At 43.2% G+C, this 17,839-nt stretch overlaps 1 protein-coding gene across 1 annotated transcript; it reads left to right on the top strand.

Annotated features, from left to right (window-relative positions):
* The first annotated feature begins 327 nt into the window (after positions 1-327).
* Positions 328-10,908, top strand: SPRYD7 (SPRY domain containing 7). The gene is made up of 5 exons (XM_030036629.2): positions 328-478; positions 1,766-1,882; positions 4,922-5,088; positions 6,752-6,854; positions 9,679-10,908. Exons 1-5 carry the CDS (start codon positions 373-375, stop codon positions 9,774-9,776), a joined length of 591 nt encoding a protein of 196 aa, XP_029892489.1. The 5' UTR covers positions 328-372; the 3' UTR covers positions 9,777-10,908.
* Positions 10,909-17,839: the final 6,931 nt, after the last annotated feature.

The following is a 17,839-nucleotide window of genomic DNA, read 5'->3' as shown; positions in this document are numbered from 1 at the left end:
TTTGGGTGGCTGCGCGCTGCCGCCTCAAGCCAGCGCCGCCTTCAGACGCAGCTCCTCAGCTGCGGAGGGGAAGGAGCAGGTTTCCGGCTGCGCTCGTTTTACTTTAAATTTTCCCTTCCCGAGGAAAGACGGGGTTTTAAATGGGTAGGGCTTGTTTCTGTTTTATTACACCGTCCTCGATTTCACAAGAACCCCGGGCCCAGCTGCGCCCCTCAGCCCGCCGCCCGCCATGTCCCGCCGCTTCCCGCCATGTCGCGACGGGGCGGCGGCTACCTCCCGCCCGCCAGGGGGCGCTGCCCCCCCCCCCTCCATCCCTGCTCGCCTCTCTGGCCCCTCCTTGCGTCTGCGCGGCGCGGCGGGGTCCCGCCAGTCATGGCCGCCTCCGTCTTCTGCTGCTTCTCCTGGTGCAGGGATGGCGGCGCCGGCCATATCCCGTTGAAGGAGATGCCGGCGGTGCATCTCGACACGCAGCGTATGGGTAAGGGGCGGGGGGGGGGGGGGCAGGCTTCGTGAAGGGCCGGGGGGTGGGCGGCGCGGGTGTCTTCCCGGCGGGAAGGCCGCAGGCCCGGGGCTCGGCGGGGGGTGTCCACCGTCCACCCGTGAGGGGGACGGGTGGCCGGGGTTGTCTGTCTGTCGGCGGGAAGCTTGAACGTGGAGCCGGTGGGGGTTGTCGGCTGGTTTTAGTGCGGTGTGACCGTAACGGACCGAGGGGGAATGCGCGCCTGCCTTTACACTTTATCCTCTGGGGGAAGGGCGGTGGGAAAGGGGCTTTTTTGGCTACTTCTTTAGAAGGATTTGGCAGTTTTCGGGGGGGGGGGGAAATCTCAGCCGAAGCTCATCAGCAGAATGAGTAGGTGGGTGTGTGCCGCCGTCTGAGGGGGGCTGAAGATCTTGGTCAGCTTAGGCAAGGGATGGTGGTTCAGAGCTGAGGGGGTGAGTTACGGCAGTGAAGACACAGAAGGATCCAAGCGATACGGCATCTCGTCCATCCTGCTCGTTGAGCGTCATCCTTAGGATGAGCTATCCACAAAACCATGCCGGGGCTTTACTGAGGAGAGAAGTGATCTGGGGCAGCTGCAGCAGAGCCGGGGAAAGAACTAGGAGGAAAGCAGTGTGGCCGATGCAGGGTCCAGTGCTCAAGCGCAATTATTAGCCTGGTTTTATTCCGTTGTGTCAGTGGACTTTGCCTGTCTCCCGTGTTCTTGACCATGACAACAGTGCCTAAAGATGAAGTCTCCGCTGGAGAAGGAAAAGGTAGCAGAGGAGTTTTTCTCTCTGTATTGGTGGGTGTGTTTCTAATAAAAGGATTTTTTCAGGGAATAATTAAACACTTTGCAATTCCATCAAACATTTCTACCCAATGTGCCTTCCCTTCTCTTCGCAGAATTTTTTTCTCCACTGTATAGAAACAGGGTACAGGGCTTTGGTCTCATAGTGAACCCTTTTTGACTAAATTGTAAGTTACGCTTCTGATGTGGCTGAGCAAAGTTTGTAATTGACATGGTGTTATAAAACACAAGAGGTGAAATTAGAGCAGCATATAGATTTTAAGTAAATAAACCCTAGTTGAAAGGTGAACTAGCCTGTAAATGGCTTTCCTTTTCTCACTTCAAAGCGTGGCCCGTCATCATAGTTCTCAAGACTAATGAAGCTCTTACTTGGGGCAGAAAGAAAAAAAACTGTTCTGAATGTTCAGGGCTTTTAACGGCTGCTTCCAGACATCTAAAAATGTTTTGAAGTTTTGCGGGTTTTTTTCTTCTTGCAGGAACAGATGTTGTCATTGTTAAAAATGGCAGAAGAATATGTGGCACAGGAGGCTGCTTAGCCAATGCACCTTTGCATCAGAACAAGAGCTATTTTGAGTTTAAAATCCAGTCCACAGGTTAGTCAGCAAAAATGTACAACTTTAAACTTGGAAGGTATGTCAGATTGCCCGCTGGTGGTCACATCTCAAATACCGAGCACGTGCGTCTTTCTAATTGCATCCTTGAAGTTGTGAATATTGGAGAGTTTTATAAGTTGTGTAAAAGGAAATTTCTTTTTTTTCCTTTTTTTTTTTATTGTGGCTCTGAAATACTAAAAAGAATGGTAAGTATATTACTAAAGGAGTGGAAATACTAAAACACCATATTGTTTTGTGTGCTGTTGTATGCATGTTTTTCAGTTAGCATATTTTAGAAATGTTTTTTGTAAATAAATGCTTATGACCACATAAAACACTGTAGCTATGAAGTATTTTTATTTTTTAAATAGTGCCATTTATCCAGCAATATTTGTAGCTATTTGTCTACTTTAATTTGCTTTTAACACGCACTATGTTTGCCCAAGCAAGGGTAACACTCCTTGTGCTACACTTTGCTCTTCAAATCAAACGTGCAGCACTTATTCTGACACCACCTTGTCAAGAGGAGCCTTTCAGCACGCTGTTTCTTTATTTGGTTTGCACAGATCTAATGCAAGGCAGCGGAAAGTGAATGAAATTTGGAAGCAGTATGCTTTTACTAATATGGTCAGCTTCACTAGTACAGAGTGCGCTCCAGGCTTGCCCGTATTCTAACATTAAAAATCAGCCTGTATTTTTAAAAACAACAGACACTGTGAAAATGAAGCTGTTCTTTCCCTAAGTGTGTAGGGGGAGGGAAGAAGGGAAGTGTTAGTCCAGAGACAGGCCTTACGATACCAGCTGGAGCTTGAACCCAGCGCTTTTTGGGTAAGGGTTGTTTGCGTTCAGTTGGATTGGAGTGCAGGCAGCATGAACACAAATCTGTCCAAAACACCTTGCAGTCAAACCAGTTGTTTGGTTTTAAAGTACATGTAAACCCCAGATCAGTCTTAACTTGGCAATTTTAGTATCCTTTCTGCTGGGGGAAGAATCCTCTGCAGCTGTTGTTCATATATGGTCATTATTCACACAGATACGGTATCCATGTTCTTATACTTAAGAAACACAGGAAATAATAAACTTTCCTGGTCCCTCTGAGCTGTGTCTCAATCTGTTCCTGTGCCCCAAGGCAGGAGAATTATAGATCACTTAAAACTTTTGATTCCTAGAAGTGTCCCTGCACAATCTATTAGGGGTCATCTATGGGGTCACCCTGACTATTGGAAGGTTTTCTGAATCTGAATCTTGTTCACACTCTTGTCCTTTTCATGCTGGACATGTAAGTATTAGAATACATTGTTCAGCAGTTCTGTCTTTTGAAACTGATTTTCGTATATTTTTGCCTCATTTTAGTCTTCTGTAGATTAAAGAGTACCAGGTTGGGTTTTTTTCATTGTCTCCTTAGAGGTGATGGTTTTACACTTTTAATTGGTTTTGTTTCTTCTAGAATCTCTCTAATTGACCTAATTTGTCTTGAGGTATGATGCTTAAAATGGATGCTCTGCTCCAGCTGCAGCAGCAGTAGACGTCCTTCATCTGCTGTACATACAGTATGTCTGGTTTGTACATGCCATACGTCCAGAAGTTTTTCACAATAGGGCACAGGCTCATGCTCTGCGTGTAGTCTGTGGTAACACCCAAATTATATTCTATGAACTGGTTGCCAAGCCACTATTGTATTTGTGCCGCTTACTATTCCTACTTACCTGCTGTTCTTCGTAACTCAGAAAAAGCAAATGCATTTTCCTTATTTCAGACCTTTTAACCAATTTGTCAGGATCATTTAAAACTTGAGGGGCCTCTGAAGAGCTTGCAGTCCTGTCAGGTTGGTATTGGCAGCACATTTAATAAGCACATTGTCACGTTATCCAAGTCATTGATGTGAAATACGGAACAGTATCTGACCTTGTGCATGCAATGCAAAACCTCAAATCCCACAAGTCATCTTTTTGGATTTGACAGGGTGCTACTGATGAGTAGTCCTGGACAGTTTTCTAACCAGTTGTGCATTCATATTGCTGTAACTGTCTAGACCATGTTTTCATAATTTGACTATCTCAATGCTGTTTCAAAAACATTACCAAATCAAGCTCTATCGTATTTACAGTCTCTTCTTTTTCCCTAAGACTCGTCTAACCCACTGAAAAAGGAAATTGTGTTGTTCACAAATCCATGCTAGTTGGATTTATTTTTTACATCCTCTTACAGTCTCAGAGTTTGTTTTCAATATTTTTCTGGGAATAAAAGTTAAGCTAAGTGGTTACAGTTCTCTGGATCCTTCTTTTTCAGGATAAATGCTGTTTATCTTCAGTCTCTTGTGACTGTTTGTACTGGGTCTGGCCAGGATGGAGTTAATTGTCTTCATAGCAGCTCCCCTGAGGCTGTGTTTTAGATTTGTGACCACAACAATACTGATAACACACTAATGTTTTAGCTGTTGCTGAGCAGTGTTGGCACGGCATCAAGGCCTTCTCTGTTTCTCACTCTACCCCTCCAGTGAATAAGATCGGGGGTGCACAAGAGGTTGGGAGGGGAAGCAAGCAGGCGTATGACCTGAACTAACCAAAGAGATATTCCATGCCACATAATGTGACACTCGGCAGCAAAAGGGAGAGGAGGGGATTGAGGGATGTTAGACATCTTTTGCTTGGGAATTGGCTGGGCAGCGGTCTACCCGTGGGAGGTGGTGAGCGATTGCCATTGCATCACTTTGTTTTGTTTTGTTTTCTTTCTTTCTTCCACTTCCCCTTTGCTTATTAAACAATTTTTATCTTTACCCACAAGTTTTCTTGGTTTTACTCTTTCTGTCCTCTTCCTCCATCTCACTGGGGCCTGTGGGGCAAGTGATTGAGTGGCTGGTTGGTGCTTAGCTGCCTACCAGGGCTAACCCACAGTAGTCCTGGTATTTCTAAGAGATATTTGCTGGTAGTACCGCCATAGCACTAGTTAAAAACACATTCTTCATGCTGTCCTGCTTCAGTCGGATAGTTTTCAAAATAATGATTCTTTTTTTCTTACCACGTTAATGTCACATTTTAGGGATTTGGGGTATTGGAGTTGCAACCCAGAAAGCAAACTTGAATCAAATTCCACTTGGTCGAGATGTTCATAGCCTGGTGATGAGAAATGATGGAGCTCTCTACTATAACAATGAGGAGAAAAACAGACTACCGGCAAACAACCTTCCTCAGGAGGGCGATGTGGTGGTGAGTTTCTTAAGGCTTCTTTAATTCCTCAGGTGTTCCCAGATCCCTCTTATGTACAGCGCTATGGTCAGACTGACTGTTTCAGTCAAATTTTTCAGCTTGCATCTCCCAGTTTGGAAAGTGCTGATACAAACTCCCGTTGTGTTTGAACGGATCAGCAGCCTGGGTATCAGTGGACTTTATTCTCAGCATTGATGTGTTTCTGAATGAGGGACAGGATTTGCTAGTGTTTGAAAAGGAGCCTCTAATGCTCTGCTGCAGTCTGGTTGCAGTATCTACCTGACGGATAACTCCCATCACAAGGATCCTCTTGTTTGAGATGGGACCTTCCTGAACAAATAATGTGCTGAAATGCATTACATAGCTGTGTACCATGCCCAGCTGAACTCAGGATCCTGTAGCTAATTGGTTAATGATTAGAAAGACAAAGCTGAGCAGAGACAGGTCCTGGGTGTTAAATTAATTGTATTTTTAGCCAAACTTTTGTAGGGAGGGAGAGATAATAAGTGGGGAGGGCGTAATGCCAACTGGGAAAATGATTAAGGATGAGAGCAAATGGAGAATCTTTTAAGACTTTTTTTTTTTTGTCCCTTACTATTACAGGTTTCTCAAAACATCTTTAAGTGACTTTGAACAAAGGGTTGTGTTTTATTGCTGTCATTTTCTCAATATCTTGTTAGAGATTTATTTTCAAAAATACATGGGAGCAGTGCAATGAAATTTAGACCATTTATCACCACTACTTTTTCTTGCTGGGTAACCTTGCCTCTATATACCAATGATTAGAAATTTCATCTTTAGAAGCCCCAAACCGCTAAGGTTAATGCCTCCATCCTTTACTCTCAGATACTATATTATTCTTCTCATCCCGTTCTGAAATTGTTTTTTTGGAGGGTTGCACACTGTTTCAGGGTTTCGTCAACCTATGTAGTCTGAACAGCTTCAGCTAAACACAAAAAAGTGGCTGATGTGTTACTGCTAACTCCCCAGTTCTCATAAATTTCAATTTATTTTCTTCTGTCACGAAAATAGATTTCTGAAGTACTGAATGACAATGCAAATTGTCACACTCAGCCATACCAAAATGGAGAAAAATCATTTAGCTAACAAATAAGTAATTTATTACCTTGTTAGTGTTTGCTTTCTGCTCTGTGGTCAGCATATTTATAGCGTTGTGTATGAAACCACGGTCTGTTGCTGCTGGCAGAGTAAATGAGCTGAGAGAGGTTTCCATATGGAAGTATGGACAGATAAACTTAATTCATAGCATCACTCTTTTATTAAAGTTATTTCTATGAGGAGATATAAACAAGAAGACTGCAAACTGCTTAATGTTCACAATCATTGAAAATTTTGTGTTTCTTTAACATCGTGAAGAATAATTTGGAAATTTGTTTTGTAAACTTAGTAAGATGCAGTGTGCAGTACAGTGGTGCATCCAAATTGAATGAGCATTAAGGAATCCTGAGTATTTGAAAAAACAAATGTTAATGGTCATTTATTAACTTCTCGTCCTTTGCAGGAATATTTCAAGTGAGGTTTTCTAGGATGCTGTAGTTTGCATAATGGTGTTAAAATTTGCCTGTGGCTGAGAAAGCTAAATTAAGTAGCAATCATATGTGTATAAACTTGTTGATTTTTATTAATTTTCTGTACTTTGTAGGGCATTACATACGACCATGTAGAATTAAATGTATATTTAAATGGGAAGAACATGCATTGTCCAGCTTCAGGAATCCGAGGGACTGTCTATCCAGTGGTCTATGGTAAGTCAGAGGTTTTCAAACTGTTTCACAGTATGGACAATATTTTTGTACCAAGTCTGTCTTGTGAGCTATGCATGCTTCTTCTCACTTAAATGGAACACACATCAATCACTTATTTTTGGCAACTACAACAATAAATTGCATGGAAATATAAACTTAGGAAAATATGAAAGTGTATTTTCACCTCATTTTTAATGCTGCTTAAGAGCTAGGAAAAAAAGTATGACTTACTGGCTACTGACAGTGTCCACATCCAACAAGCTGGGGAGTTACTGCACTCGGTCTAAAAATCGCCAGGTAAAAACAACTGTGAAGCAGATGAAAAAAAGAAAAACAACAAATTTGAACTAATGTAGTCTTGTGGGCTGATCTGATTTATCTCTGAAGCTTAGTATTTATGCCTGTTAATTTCACATACTTCATAAATGCATTCAGTGTTAAATATGAATAGATACTGAATTGCTGTTTGTATTTTCTTATGGAAGTAATAACTTTAATGTATTACTAGTACAGCTGCTTGCTGTATAATGGTACAGCTCTTTGCTGCTATACCAAATTGATGCTCAGTTTTGAAACTCATCAATTGGTGAGCGAATTGTGGTAGCTGTTTCACCAGCAACCATCAATACAACCCAGCGGTCTTGAACAAGAAACAAATACCGTATCCAGTTAATCCCTGCATAGGCAGCTTAAGAAAGAATTTATGAATTATGAAAGCTGGAGTTTGGCCAAGACATGTGTTAACAGTTTACTCTTCCAGAACTTGGCGGTGGTTTTATAGTTCCCAAGTAGTCAGAATTCTGTTTTAACATCTCATCTGAAAGGCAGCACTTCCCCTAGCTCAGTGCAGAATCAGCGCTATACTCTGGGTTGGCTTGTCACTTACAGCAAATGATAACTGCTCATCAGATTCCCCATATTACACCTACAGCCATCTCCAGTTTATCTTTATTCCTGTGTGAGCTTCATCGAAGTAGTAGCCTCTTTGAAAATGACTTTGCTCTTGAGATACCATTAGCTATGTGACGTGGATAATTTTTTCATTTCATGGTTGGTTCCTAATAAACTGTTGGCATGTTCCCATTTATATCTTGATACACTGGTAATATTGAATTGTATGAACAGGAAGAAAATACTCTAGATGTGTCGTAGAGCCTTTGAAGTCTGTAAATGTAGCTGACAAACATCTTTCCAAGCTATTAAGAGTGGAAATTGTTTTATATGGTCATTTTTGTGATGAGTTCTTAAGCCACATGATGGCGCTGCTAATATGCTATGGCAGACATTAGGTGCCCTGCAGCACTGCGGGATCTCCTTGTTCAAAAATCTTCATGAGCAGCAGGAGAGGAGTTGCGGTGTGATAGTTGATTGTTGCATCTTCCCTATATTTTGGAAATGGTGTTACAAAGCGTGAAGAATGCAGGTTGCCTTCAGAAAACATTTGGTGGCATGTTAGCCTACTGTAAATCAACTTTTTCTCTGACTAAAGAAGGTCCGTGCCTGGGGAGTGCAGTGACCTTTTATTGCCAGGCTCTTATTATCTTCCACAAGTGGGCATAATTTCATCGTAATTATCATGTCTCCTACATATAGCTGTAACAAATGAAGTCTGAAGATTGCTTTTGTGTGGTTTTACTTGGTATAAACTTTAACTATACATGTCCTTAATTTAATGTGAACTTCTAGTCATGTGAAAGGATTTGACCATAGAGAAGAGAGTTTCTTAAGCATTTACCCTATCCATAATTCAGACTAGAACTATAGATATCTTTTAAAATCTTTTTAAGAGAAACAGGATAGAGCAGGCAAACACAGTGTCAGGCTTGAAAATGTAAAACAGAGAAATGGACTTAAAGGTTGTTCCCTACAGCAGCTGTACCTCAGGTACTTTTGTGGAAGTGAGATGCAAACACTGCATAAGTACTACAGAACTGTACAAATATACTAATAGGAGTTTTAACTGAGCCTAAGAGGGAAAAATTCCTACCTTGGCTCTGAGATATCTAAACTCCAAACCAAAATATGGAGTTGAAGCTTTTTGGGTTTGATCTAGTGTTGCTAGTGTACCAGGTTCGTCTTGGAAGAATTTGTCTTTGAAAGAGATCTTATTTTTCTGACTGGTTGGGTATTTCAGTTTGCTAATGCAATACATGAAAGCTTTGCTCTGAAAATCCTCAGCAGTTTCTTTTTTATATTCTACATTGAAGGTAGTAACAAAGGGTCCAAAACTGGGAGAGGTATTGTAAAAAAACATTAATTTCCAAATTCAAGAAGCAGTCAGAGAAGCTCTCTTTGGATCATGTGCTAAAACAGATGGTCTGACACCAACCATTGCAGGCATCTGAAACCTTGTAAACCTCCAGAAAAATCATTGTGGACAGCTGACACTCCAGCAGAATTAGGAAGTGGACAGAAAAATACACAGCTGAGGAGGTGACAGCCCTGCAATATGTATCTGGTAGTGTCCTTAATCTGTAGATTTCTGGAGAAATAGAGTAGAAAATTTGGAGGGAACTGCCTGAGGCCCTGCTAACACTCCCAGTGAAATTGGAGGTAGCATTCTCATTGACTTCACCAGGGACCATTACCAACTAAAGCAAACAGCAGAAAAAAGAGATGATTTGCTCTCCTCGGGTACGTGTGTAGGGCTTTGGCAAATTTGTTGAAGAGATTTCTTTTAATTGTGTTGTATATATGTAGTGGATGTATTGGAGAATATTCTTCATGGTTTGAGCATAGTATATAATCTAGTAAGATGGTGTAACAGAGGATCAAACCGTAAGCGTTCCTTCTCTAATTCCGTCTGTTTGGTTCTCTTCTGCAGTTGATGACAGTGCCATTCTGGATTGTCAGTTCAGTGAATTTTATCATACACCTCCACCAGGGTTTGAAAAGATCCTCTTTGAGCAGCAAATCTTCTGAATGTCTTCATACCGAAAATTTGCACCCTGCACTGTTACAAAAGCTTTGTCATCTTAAAGAAAGCTTCACTTTACTTTTAGGAAACATATCTGTATTTTTAGTAAGTACTTGTGGCTGTTGTCTGCAGAGTTAATATGTTAACTGCAATGCCAGGTAACTGTGTTGCAAATACGAGATTCCTGGCAATGTTTTGTGGTTGAAAATGAATGTTTTGGGACAGGGTTTTTCTCTGATTTGTACTTGATGCATAAGGAGACTAAGGGACTTTATTGTCATCAGTATTACATTCAGTATTTTGAATAAACTGGAGCCCTGTAAAGCAAATAGTTCTTATGCATATGATAGCTATGGAAATGGATAGTTCTGATGATTTTGTTCCCCAACTTTTTTCACACAGAAGTTATGTACTTTGTTTAAAGGAAGCACTGTGTTTCTAGTCTGTCATTTGGAGTTGCGGTGTCCCAGTTGTGCACAATGACTAATAACACGATGGCATAACTAGCAGCTAGATACCTTTTTTTTTTTTTTTTTTTTTTTGCAAGGTATAATTTAATCCATTCCCTTAGTCTTAGACTGGCAAATATAACTTTATCTAATTCTTCTAGCTTTTCATTTGCTTTTATTGTGACAAATAATAGGACAATTTCTAGTAATGCTTTTTTGTTGAACCTTAAAAAGTAAACCTGAACGCTGCCTGTGTTTTTGAGGACCACCATGCTGTGTTACTCTGGTAGGAGAGTAAGTACAGATCAAGCCAGGTGAAGGGTGTGAGATGTTATGGTGAAGCCTTACATCTAAACTGTAAATTAGATTATTCTTTTATGGAATAGCGTATTTAATTTCTTTGTGAATCATTTATAAATGATTAATGGCTAAGACATTGTTCTAAAATGTGATGCCCTTGAATATAAATTGTGAAATGCTTTTTTTCCCCTATTGTCATATTTAATATACTTCCTAGAAAAATTTTTATTGTAAAGAAAATCTTCATACTGGATGTCTGTTTTTTGGTTTTGGCTCTTCCTGGGTTAATGCATTTGCATAAATTAATGATTTTATTTAAATATTTTTAGAAATTACCTGATTCTGAAATTTTCAAATACAAACAGCTTTCTCAAAGCCTTTCACCTTATGATTTTCTGCATCTGTCTTTTCATTCTGAGTGGCCCATGTTTTCCTTCCCTTTAGCCTGGCTATCACATGACAGCGTTGGGTAGAACTTTTCAACCTGAAAGGAATGATGCCCTTGTCAGCATTCTGGTGTAAAGCTGGGGAGATTAGAGTGCAGTTTTATCATCTCCCCTTGAAATCTGCTCTGCTTTGCTGTGGGCAGATCTGTAATCTAAGTTAAACAAAACATTTGTATGTTTCGTTTCAGTTTCCCCAGCAGATGTTTTGAGCAGTTTCCCCAGTAGACATGGGAGCAGCTGTCCCTGCTAGGGCAGAGGCTTCTGCGGTGAGTTGACCCTGGCTGGACACTGGTGCCCACCAAAGCCACTCTGTCACTGCCCTCCTCAGCTGGACAGGGGAGAGAAAATAGAATGGAAGGCTCGTGGGTCGAGATAAGGACAGGGAGAGATCGCTCACCAATTACTGTCATGGGCAAAACAGACTCGACTTGGGGAAATTAGTTTAATTTATTGCAAATCAAATCAGAGTAGGACAATGAGAAAAAAAACAAATCTTAAAAACACCTCCCCCCCTCCTCCACCTCCTTCCTGGGTTTAATTTTACTCCCGAATTCTCCACCTCCTCCCTGCCAGCGGTGCAGGGGGACAGGGAATGGGGATCGGGGTCAGGTCATCACACGTTGTCTCTGCCGCTCCTTCCTCCTCAGGGGGAGGACTCCTCACTCGTCCCCTGCTCTGCCGTGGGGTCCCTCCCACGGGGTCACAGCCTCCTTCGGGCATCCCCCTGCTCTGGCGTGGGGTTCTCCGTGGGCTGCAGGTGGAGATCTGCTCCACCGTGGACCTCCATGGACTGCAGGGGGACAGCCTGCCTCACCGTGGTCTTCCCCACGGGCTGCAGGGGAATCTCTGCTCCGGCACCTGGAGCATCTCCTCCCCTCCTTCCGCACCGACCGGGGTGTCTGCAGGGTTGTTTCTCTTACATGTTCTCACTCCTCTCTCCAGCTACTGTTGTTGTTCTGCAGTTTTGGGTTTGTTTTTTTTTCCCCCTTCTTAAATACCTTATCCCAGAGGCACTACCACCATCGCGGATGGGCTCAGCCTCGGCCAGCAGCGGGTCCGTCTCGGGGCCGGCTGGCATTGGCTCTGTCGGACATGGGGGAAGCTTCTGGGAGCTTCTCACAGAAGCCGCCCCTGTAGCTCCCCTGGTACCAAAACCTTGCCACGCAGACCCAATACAGCTTCCACCCAGACTGAGCCTCAGATGGCCGACGTGGCCCTCCAAGTCCCAGGTTGCAGGGAGTTCCTGGGACCTCTCTCTGAGGCCAGGAGAAATGGCCCCCTCTCCTTCAGGAGGTGTGCTGTCCTGGAGAAGGTGTGCTGCCAAATGGAGGAGTTACAGGAGGAAGTGAGCAGGCTGCACCACATCAGAGAAGAGGAGAGGGAGATGGACAGGATCTTCTCTGAGGCTTAGCAGCTTGAAGAGCCTCAGAGCCCATATGCAGCAGGGAAGCGGGCAGTGTCTACCTCGCACTATCAAGGTAACCAAAACCTCTGGAGAAGGGGAAGGATGGAAGCTGGTGCCTTCTGGCACCAAGAGGAAGGTTCCTGCCTCACCTAAGGGCTTACATTGGCAAAATAGGTTCACTGCCCCCAAAGTTGAAGAGGAGCTAGACGTGCCTTCAAGTGCCTTTTGATATCTTTCAACAATGCCTTCAACAGTGGTTCTTTGCCATGAAAGACTACCGAGATGGAAGTGCTTCTTGTGGAATTATATTTCTCATGTTTGCGGGGAAAGGAGGAAGTATTTAAAGAAATTCTTATCACTTTATCTAACTGCATCCAGCAAACAACTTTTTTTGAAGTCTGCTGTGTTTAAGAATCTTTACCAGTAAAAGTTGCTACCTTGAGCTTAATGTAAACTTGCTTTAAAACACAGAGAAGGCTGTCTTCTTCGAAGTTGGTGTTTGAAATGGAAAACATTTTGGTAAATATAAAATACTCAAAATAGCTGCTAAATTCACCAAAAATATGAAAAGAGCCTGCTTTTATAGCTCAAAGTTGGTCGTTTCCCATCTTAGAGTAAGATGCATTTGTAATGCTGCACAATGTAACTACGCCTGTTGTGTAAAAATCAGAAAACTTCTTGTTCTGTAACTGGTGGCACAGGGAAACTCTATAAAATAAGGGGTGTGTGTGAATAAAAGATTATTACCATCTATTTATCAAAATGGAAAGAGAGCACAGTTTTCATCTGAACATAAGTTTTGTAGTGATAGTTCATAAGAGAAGCAAGGATACAGTTAACTCCATTGCACAGGTAAGAAGATGGGCCACAGAAGTAGAATGTTAAGTAACCTGTGCCTCGGCATGTCATTTCAGCATGTTTTCCCAGGCGTTTTCCCAGATATGTTCCCAGTCCCAACTTTGCCCAGAGAAATGAGATGCAACACCTGCTTCTGAAAGTTGCACTAGAAAGTAATTTTCAGTTACGATTTAGCAATATATTTGCTAGTAGCAAATTTGTTTTAATAAGAATGAATCATGCTTCCCAGTGAAATGGTTGAGGTATTTCCACTAATTGTTTGTACCCAAATGTTTTCTTAATCTTTGAACGTTACAATTTGGACACCCTATCTCTTCGAGTGCAAAACTTTGTATTGACTAATCCTGTTATGTTTTTTGGGTCCTTTTGAGATTATACTGTGGCAGCAAGTTATGAAGTCTGAACCAGACTTTATTTGTGCATCCTCAAATCAATAGAACTGACAGGGCACATGATGCAGATTGCATATAGATCAGTCGAGTTGTTATAACACTGGAACTGTTTATGGTGCTTCGGGGATAGAAGAAGTCAGGTAGTATTATTCCAAGGAACTTAAAAGCCTAATTAGGTACCATAAAGCTAGAAATAGCTGTCAAGAATTGCCTGAAAAGGTACTCTTCCACAAAAAAGTCATGCCAGGATACGGTCACATAGATGCTCTGCAAAGAGAAACTTTGTGATGTGCGTTGGGTCCCTTAAATCCCATTGAGAGCAGTTCTACTCCCAGGCCTACAAAGAGCGTTCAGAGATGGCAGGACGTGCTATTCAGGCGCAAATGTTCATGAGAATACCGACTTCTATGAGCACGCGCGATGTTTTTCCTTTCTGCAGGCGTACAGCTGTGTGCAGAAACAGTAGAAGAAACAGGGTCCTAGTAACTGATGTGAATTTCTGAACTTTGAGTGAGTTTAGATTATTTTTGTAGTACTCGCTCATCTTTTTTATCAGTTTGTGTTGACGTTGCTTTGTATGCTGACAACCGATCAAGCTCGTGGCTGAGATGAGGTTTCACAAAGGTCCACACGCGAATCAGCAAAGCATAGATTCTTACGTGGCTCTCTGAATCCAGGCTTTAAGGCCCAAGGATCCAGCCCCGCAAGGTACCTGCTGTGTAAGAGCCAATGTTGCTTTTGGAAATGGGGTTAACTACTATCTCGTGCTGTAGCGAGGGACCTGGTTGCATAAATATGTCCAAAACGATGCTGCTAAGGTATTTGCAAGAAGCCTGTGACAGAAGATTTGGAACAAATCTTAGTGCCTCTTCACTGTTCCTTCCCTTGCCTAGTTCCACGATTAAATACTTTTCAGGTTATTGACATCTTGGCTATGGATTTCTAGACAAAAGCTCAAAGGTTAGGGAGAGCTCTCAGATGTACAGTGGCAGACCTTTGCTTTTCTTGAATGCTTCACGTAAGCTCTCTGTTGGGGCAAATCTTGGTGGCTTGAATGTTGAATTTTTGTGTGTTGAATATTTGCAAGAACAAAGAGTTGGTAGGACCAATTCCTTCCTGAACTGGCTTGTACGAGAGCCCTTTTTTTTCTTTTGTTTTTTTCCCCCCATCCAGACATTTTAGCTTCTCCTAGCCCATTTTCTAGCCCTGTGTTGGACATAAGGAAGCCCACCTCATCTGGCTGCCAGGATAAGTCGGCAGAAGAGCTCTTTATCTCCCCACACAGTCTGAATGTCTGACACTTCCAGGGAAGAGGAATAGTCACTAAGGCACTGGAATTTCCTTTGCTGCTGTCAAGAGAGGTGGGCTGGGGATTAAATGAGATTCAAAGAACATTCTCGTGGGGAGTCATCTGCTAAAATGCCAGAAATTCAGTGTGAAGAGAAGTGCATAGATAAAACTAAGGTCACTTTTCCCTAATTCCAGAACATGCCAAGAAAATAAATTTATATCTTTGTGTATATGTATTTAGGTTGCATTGTGCCTGCAATCTAATTCATGATAATACAGGGAGAGCAAAAATAGAAGCCAAGTCACATCCATGGAAAACTCTGGCACGTTTAGCAGACAAGACAGTTCCTAGCTTCAAGAAACATGAAGACTTGAGTCATATTTCTTGGATGCACTCATTATATTGGCAAGCAGTACACGTTAAATTCCCCATTGTTGAGAAATCTAAATTCCCTTTTGCCTTAAAATATCTGTACTCAGTATAAGATGGCTTGTGACCTTTTCATAAGTGAAAAAGTATTATACTGAATAATGACTGCCGTAGTTTGGTGAGGATATTGTGTGGAAAAAGTGCAGCTCTTGGCCAAAGTAAACTCTGGCAAAATCAAGATAAGCTGGTTGAAGCTGCTTGTTTCATGCAAGTTGGTAGTGTGCTCCAGACAAAGTCATCTTTTCCTGCATGTAGGATGGAAATTGTGCTTCCCGCTCCGGGGGGACATCAGGAGAACACATTTCGGGAGACCGAGGCAGCCGGGGCCATGTTCAGACTGCTCGTACCCTAACGCCTGTCACAACTCCATCTCTCCATTGTCTGAGGAATCAAGTCTGAGCAGTCTGAATCACTCATGACTAATTTGAATGTAGTAGTTATAACTCCTAAATTAAGCTCCCCGAGTAGGTGGTGTGAACACACCTTCAGACGTTGCAGTAAAGGGAGGGCCATCTAATTATCTTAAGAGTCTGTATTTTGCCAGAGATTTCTTTAGGAGAGGATTGGGCTGCTTACAGCCTGTTTCCTCTCTTCTCATCTAATTCATCATCTTCTCTTCATCTGCTCTAAAGGCCTGTTTTCCCACTAGTATTAAAGCAGGCGATACGCCAGCCATTTATTTGTCGCAGGCTGACAATTCCCAACTTCTGGGAAACTTTGTCTCTACTTAAAAAGCGATGGTCAACCTAATCCTGTTGGCTAAACCCCCAGTGGGAGATGCATGTCACGCAGCAAAAGAGCTCTGCTGATGCTGCTTGAATGATTTCCTCGAACAGAGAGAGCGGTAGTGACAGATGGCCTTTTTTCCTTTTCTCCACATATTGCCGGAGCTTTTCCTTGCAGAGCCGTGCTGGTTGGGGTAAGGAAGCAAACCGAGCTGCCTGGAGGCTTCTCAGCAGCATTGGCATGTTGAAAGTTGGGGCTCCGGGGAGAAGAGCCAGAGCTGGACCAAACAGCGAGGGCAAAACCAAAATCCTCTGCATTTGCTGCGTTTGTTGCTGCAGCTGTCGCGGTAGGGTGGGAATGGAAGAGTCTGTGACTGTAACTGGTGGGAAAGCACACCTCTCCCACTCCAGCCGAGCTCTGGTAGAGCTGTACCCTAAATATTTAGTCCCAGGTCACACAGAAAGTCTGAATCAGGTGAACCAAGCTCTGGCAGTGAGGAGAGGGAAGGGCTGATGTCCCCGGCTAACACAGCCGTGCAAGTGGGAAGGAGCTTCTGGGCTAGTGAGTGTTAAACTGTCAAAAACGTTGCTTGTAGCTGCATTGCTGCTCACTGCATTCAGGAGGGTGTTACTCTGCTAAAAAAAATATTCCAGTTTTACTGAAATAGCTCTGTCCTCGCTAGACGTGCTTTGCGGGATAGCACGCTGCTATTCCCGTACTGATAAAGCCGTCCTGTTGTGCAGATAGCCTTAACGCCGCTGCTATTTGTTCTCCTCTGTAGAATGGCAATCATAATATTTCTGTTCCCTCATCCTTTGTCTTCATCCTAAGAGCCAGGGATGTCAGATCCATCCTGGGGAAACGGCCAGATCCCCCAGGTTCGGCTGTCAATTCGGCTCTGCATCCGCCGCTCCACAATGAGCCTCCCACTGAGGGCGGTTGTGGGGGAAGGTAGACTGTGACCTTGTGTAGCAATGAACCGCTTAGCCGTGCTTTATTGTTTAGTACCTTATTGTTGCTTTCAGGATTGCTCTGTAAGAAAGTAAGTTCCCTTTTAGGGCCATCTCTGTTTCTGCCCTTTGTTTCTCTTCCTTCCTTATTTTCCTGTCTCTGAATGTAGCAACGTGCATGATTTATACCAGCGCAAACCCCGTTGCGGTGACGTAGAAGGATCTGCAGCTGCTGGCGTTAGCCTGACGGGTGAATTGCTCGGTGCCTTGGACTCCTCCAGGAGCCCGGAGTCATTTTACACCGGGGTAAGTTACGCTGCAGCGGTCGCTGCCCAGTTCCTCTCTTGGGCTGCGTGATCTTGTCTTCGTGCAGAGTTGTGCTGGCTGCAGCCAGGCTCCACTTCTTTGTGTCCACGTGCTCCAGAAAATATATCTAACGCATTCTCCTAGTTAGCTCGATGCCCTACCTAGTCACAGTGCTTTCACCTGCTCCTGGTTTCCTTATCCTCTGAGGAGAGGAATAAGCCCAAGTCCTGATTTCTCAGCAAAACTTATCTGACCATATACAAAGACACTGCCATTGCAATGACTGAGCAGAGCTACAAGCAGGATGGCACCTCGAGAAGAACAAGCAGGAGGAGTCAAAGCTAGCTTGCAAGAAGGCTGAAAACAAAACCCTGATCCAGGCACAGCTGGCCTCCCAGCCAGTTAGCCTCTTGCCCAGTGCCATACCCACGTTCCCAGTCACATCAGGTTAAAACGAGGACAGCTTGCTCCAGAAACATGGTTACACAAATCCAGGCATGCCATGGCTGCCTTACG

Source organism: Aquila chrysaetos, chromosome 14 (genome assembly GCF_900496995.4).
Source record: "Aquila chrysaetos chrysaetos chromosome 14, bAquChr1.4, whole genome shotgun sequence".
Classification (NCBI taxonomy): Eukaryota; Metazoa; Chordata; class Aves; order Accipitriformes; family Accipitridae; genus Aquila; species Aquila chrysaetos.
The sequence above is the reverse complement of the archived record's forward strand: the minus strand, read 5'-3'. Positions and strand labels throughout refer to the sequence as shown.

What these genes read in the sequence shown, in the direction of transcription:
- SPRYD7 (XM_030036629.2), top strand. Translation starts at nt 373, where the DNA reads ATGGCCGCCTCCGTCTTCTGCTGCTTCTCCTGGTGCAGGGATGGCGGC. An exon ending in TCTCGACACGCAGCGTATGG is followed by an intron (nt 479 to 1,765) that starts GTAAGGGGCGGG and finishes TTCTTCTTGCAG; the next exon opens with GAACAGATGTTGTCATTGTT. An exon ending in TGTCTATCCAGTGGTCTATG is followed by an intron (nt 6,855 to 9,678) that starts GTAAGTCAGAGG and finishes TCTCTTCTGCAG; the next exon opens with TTGATGACAGTGCCATTCTG.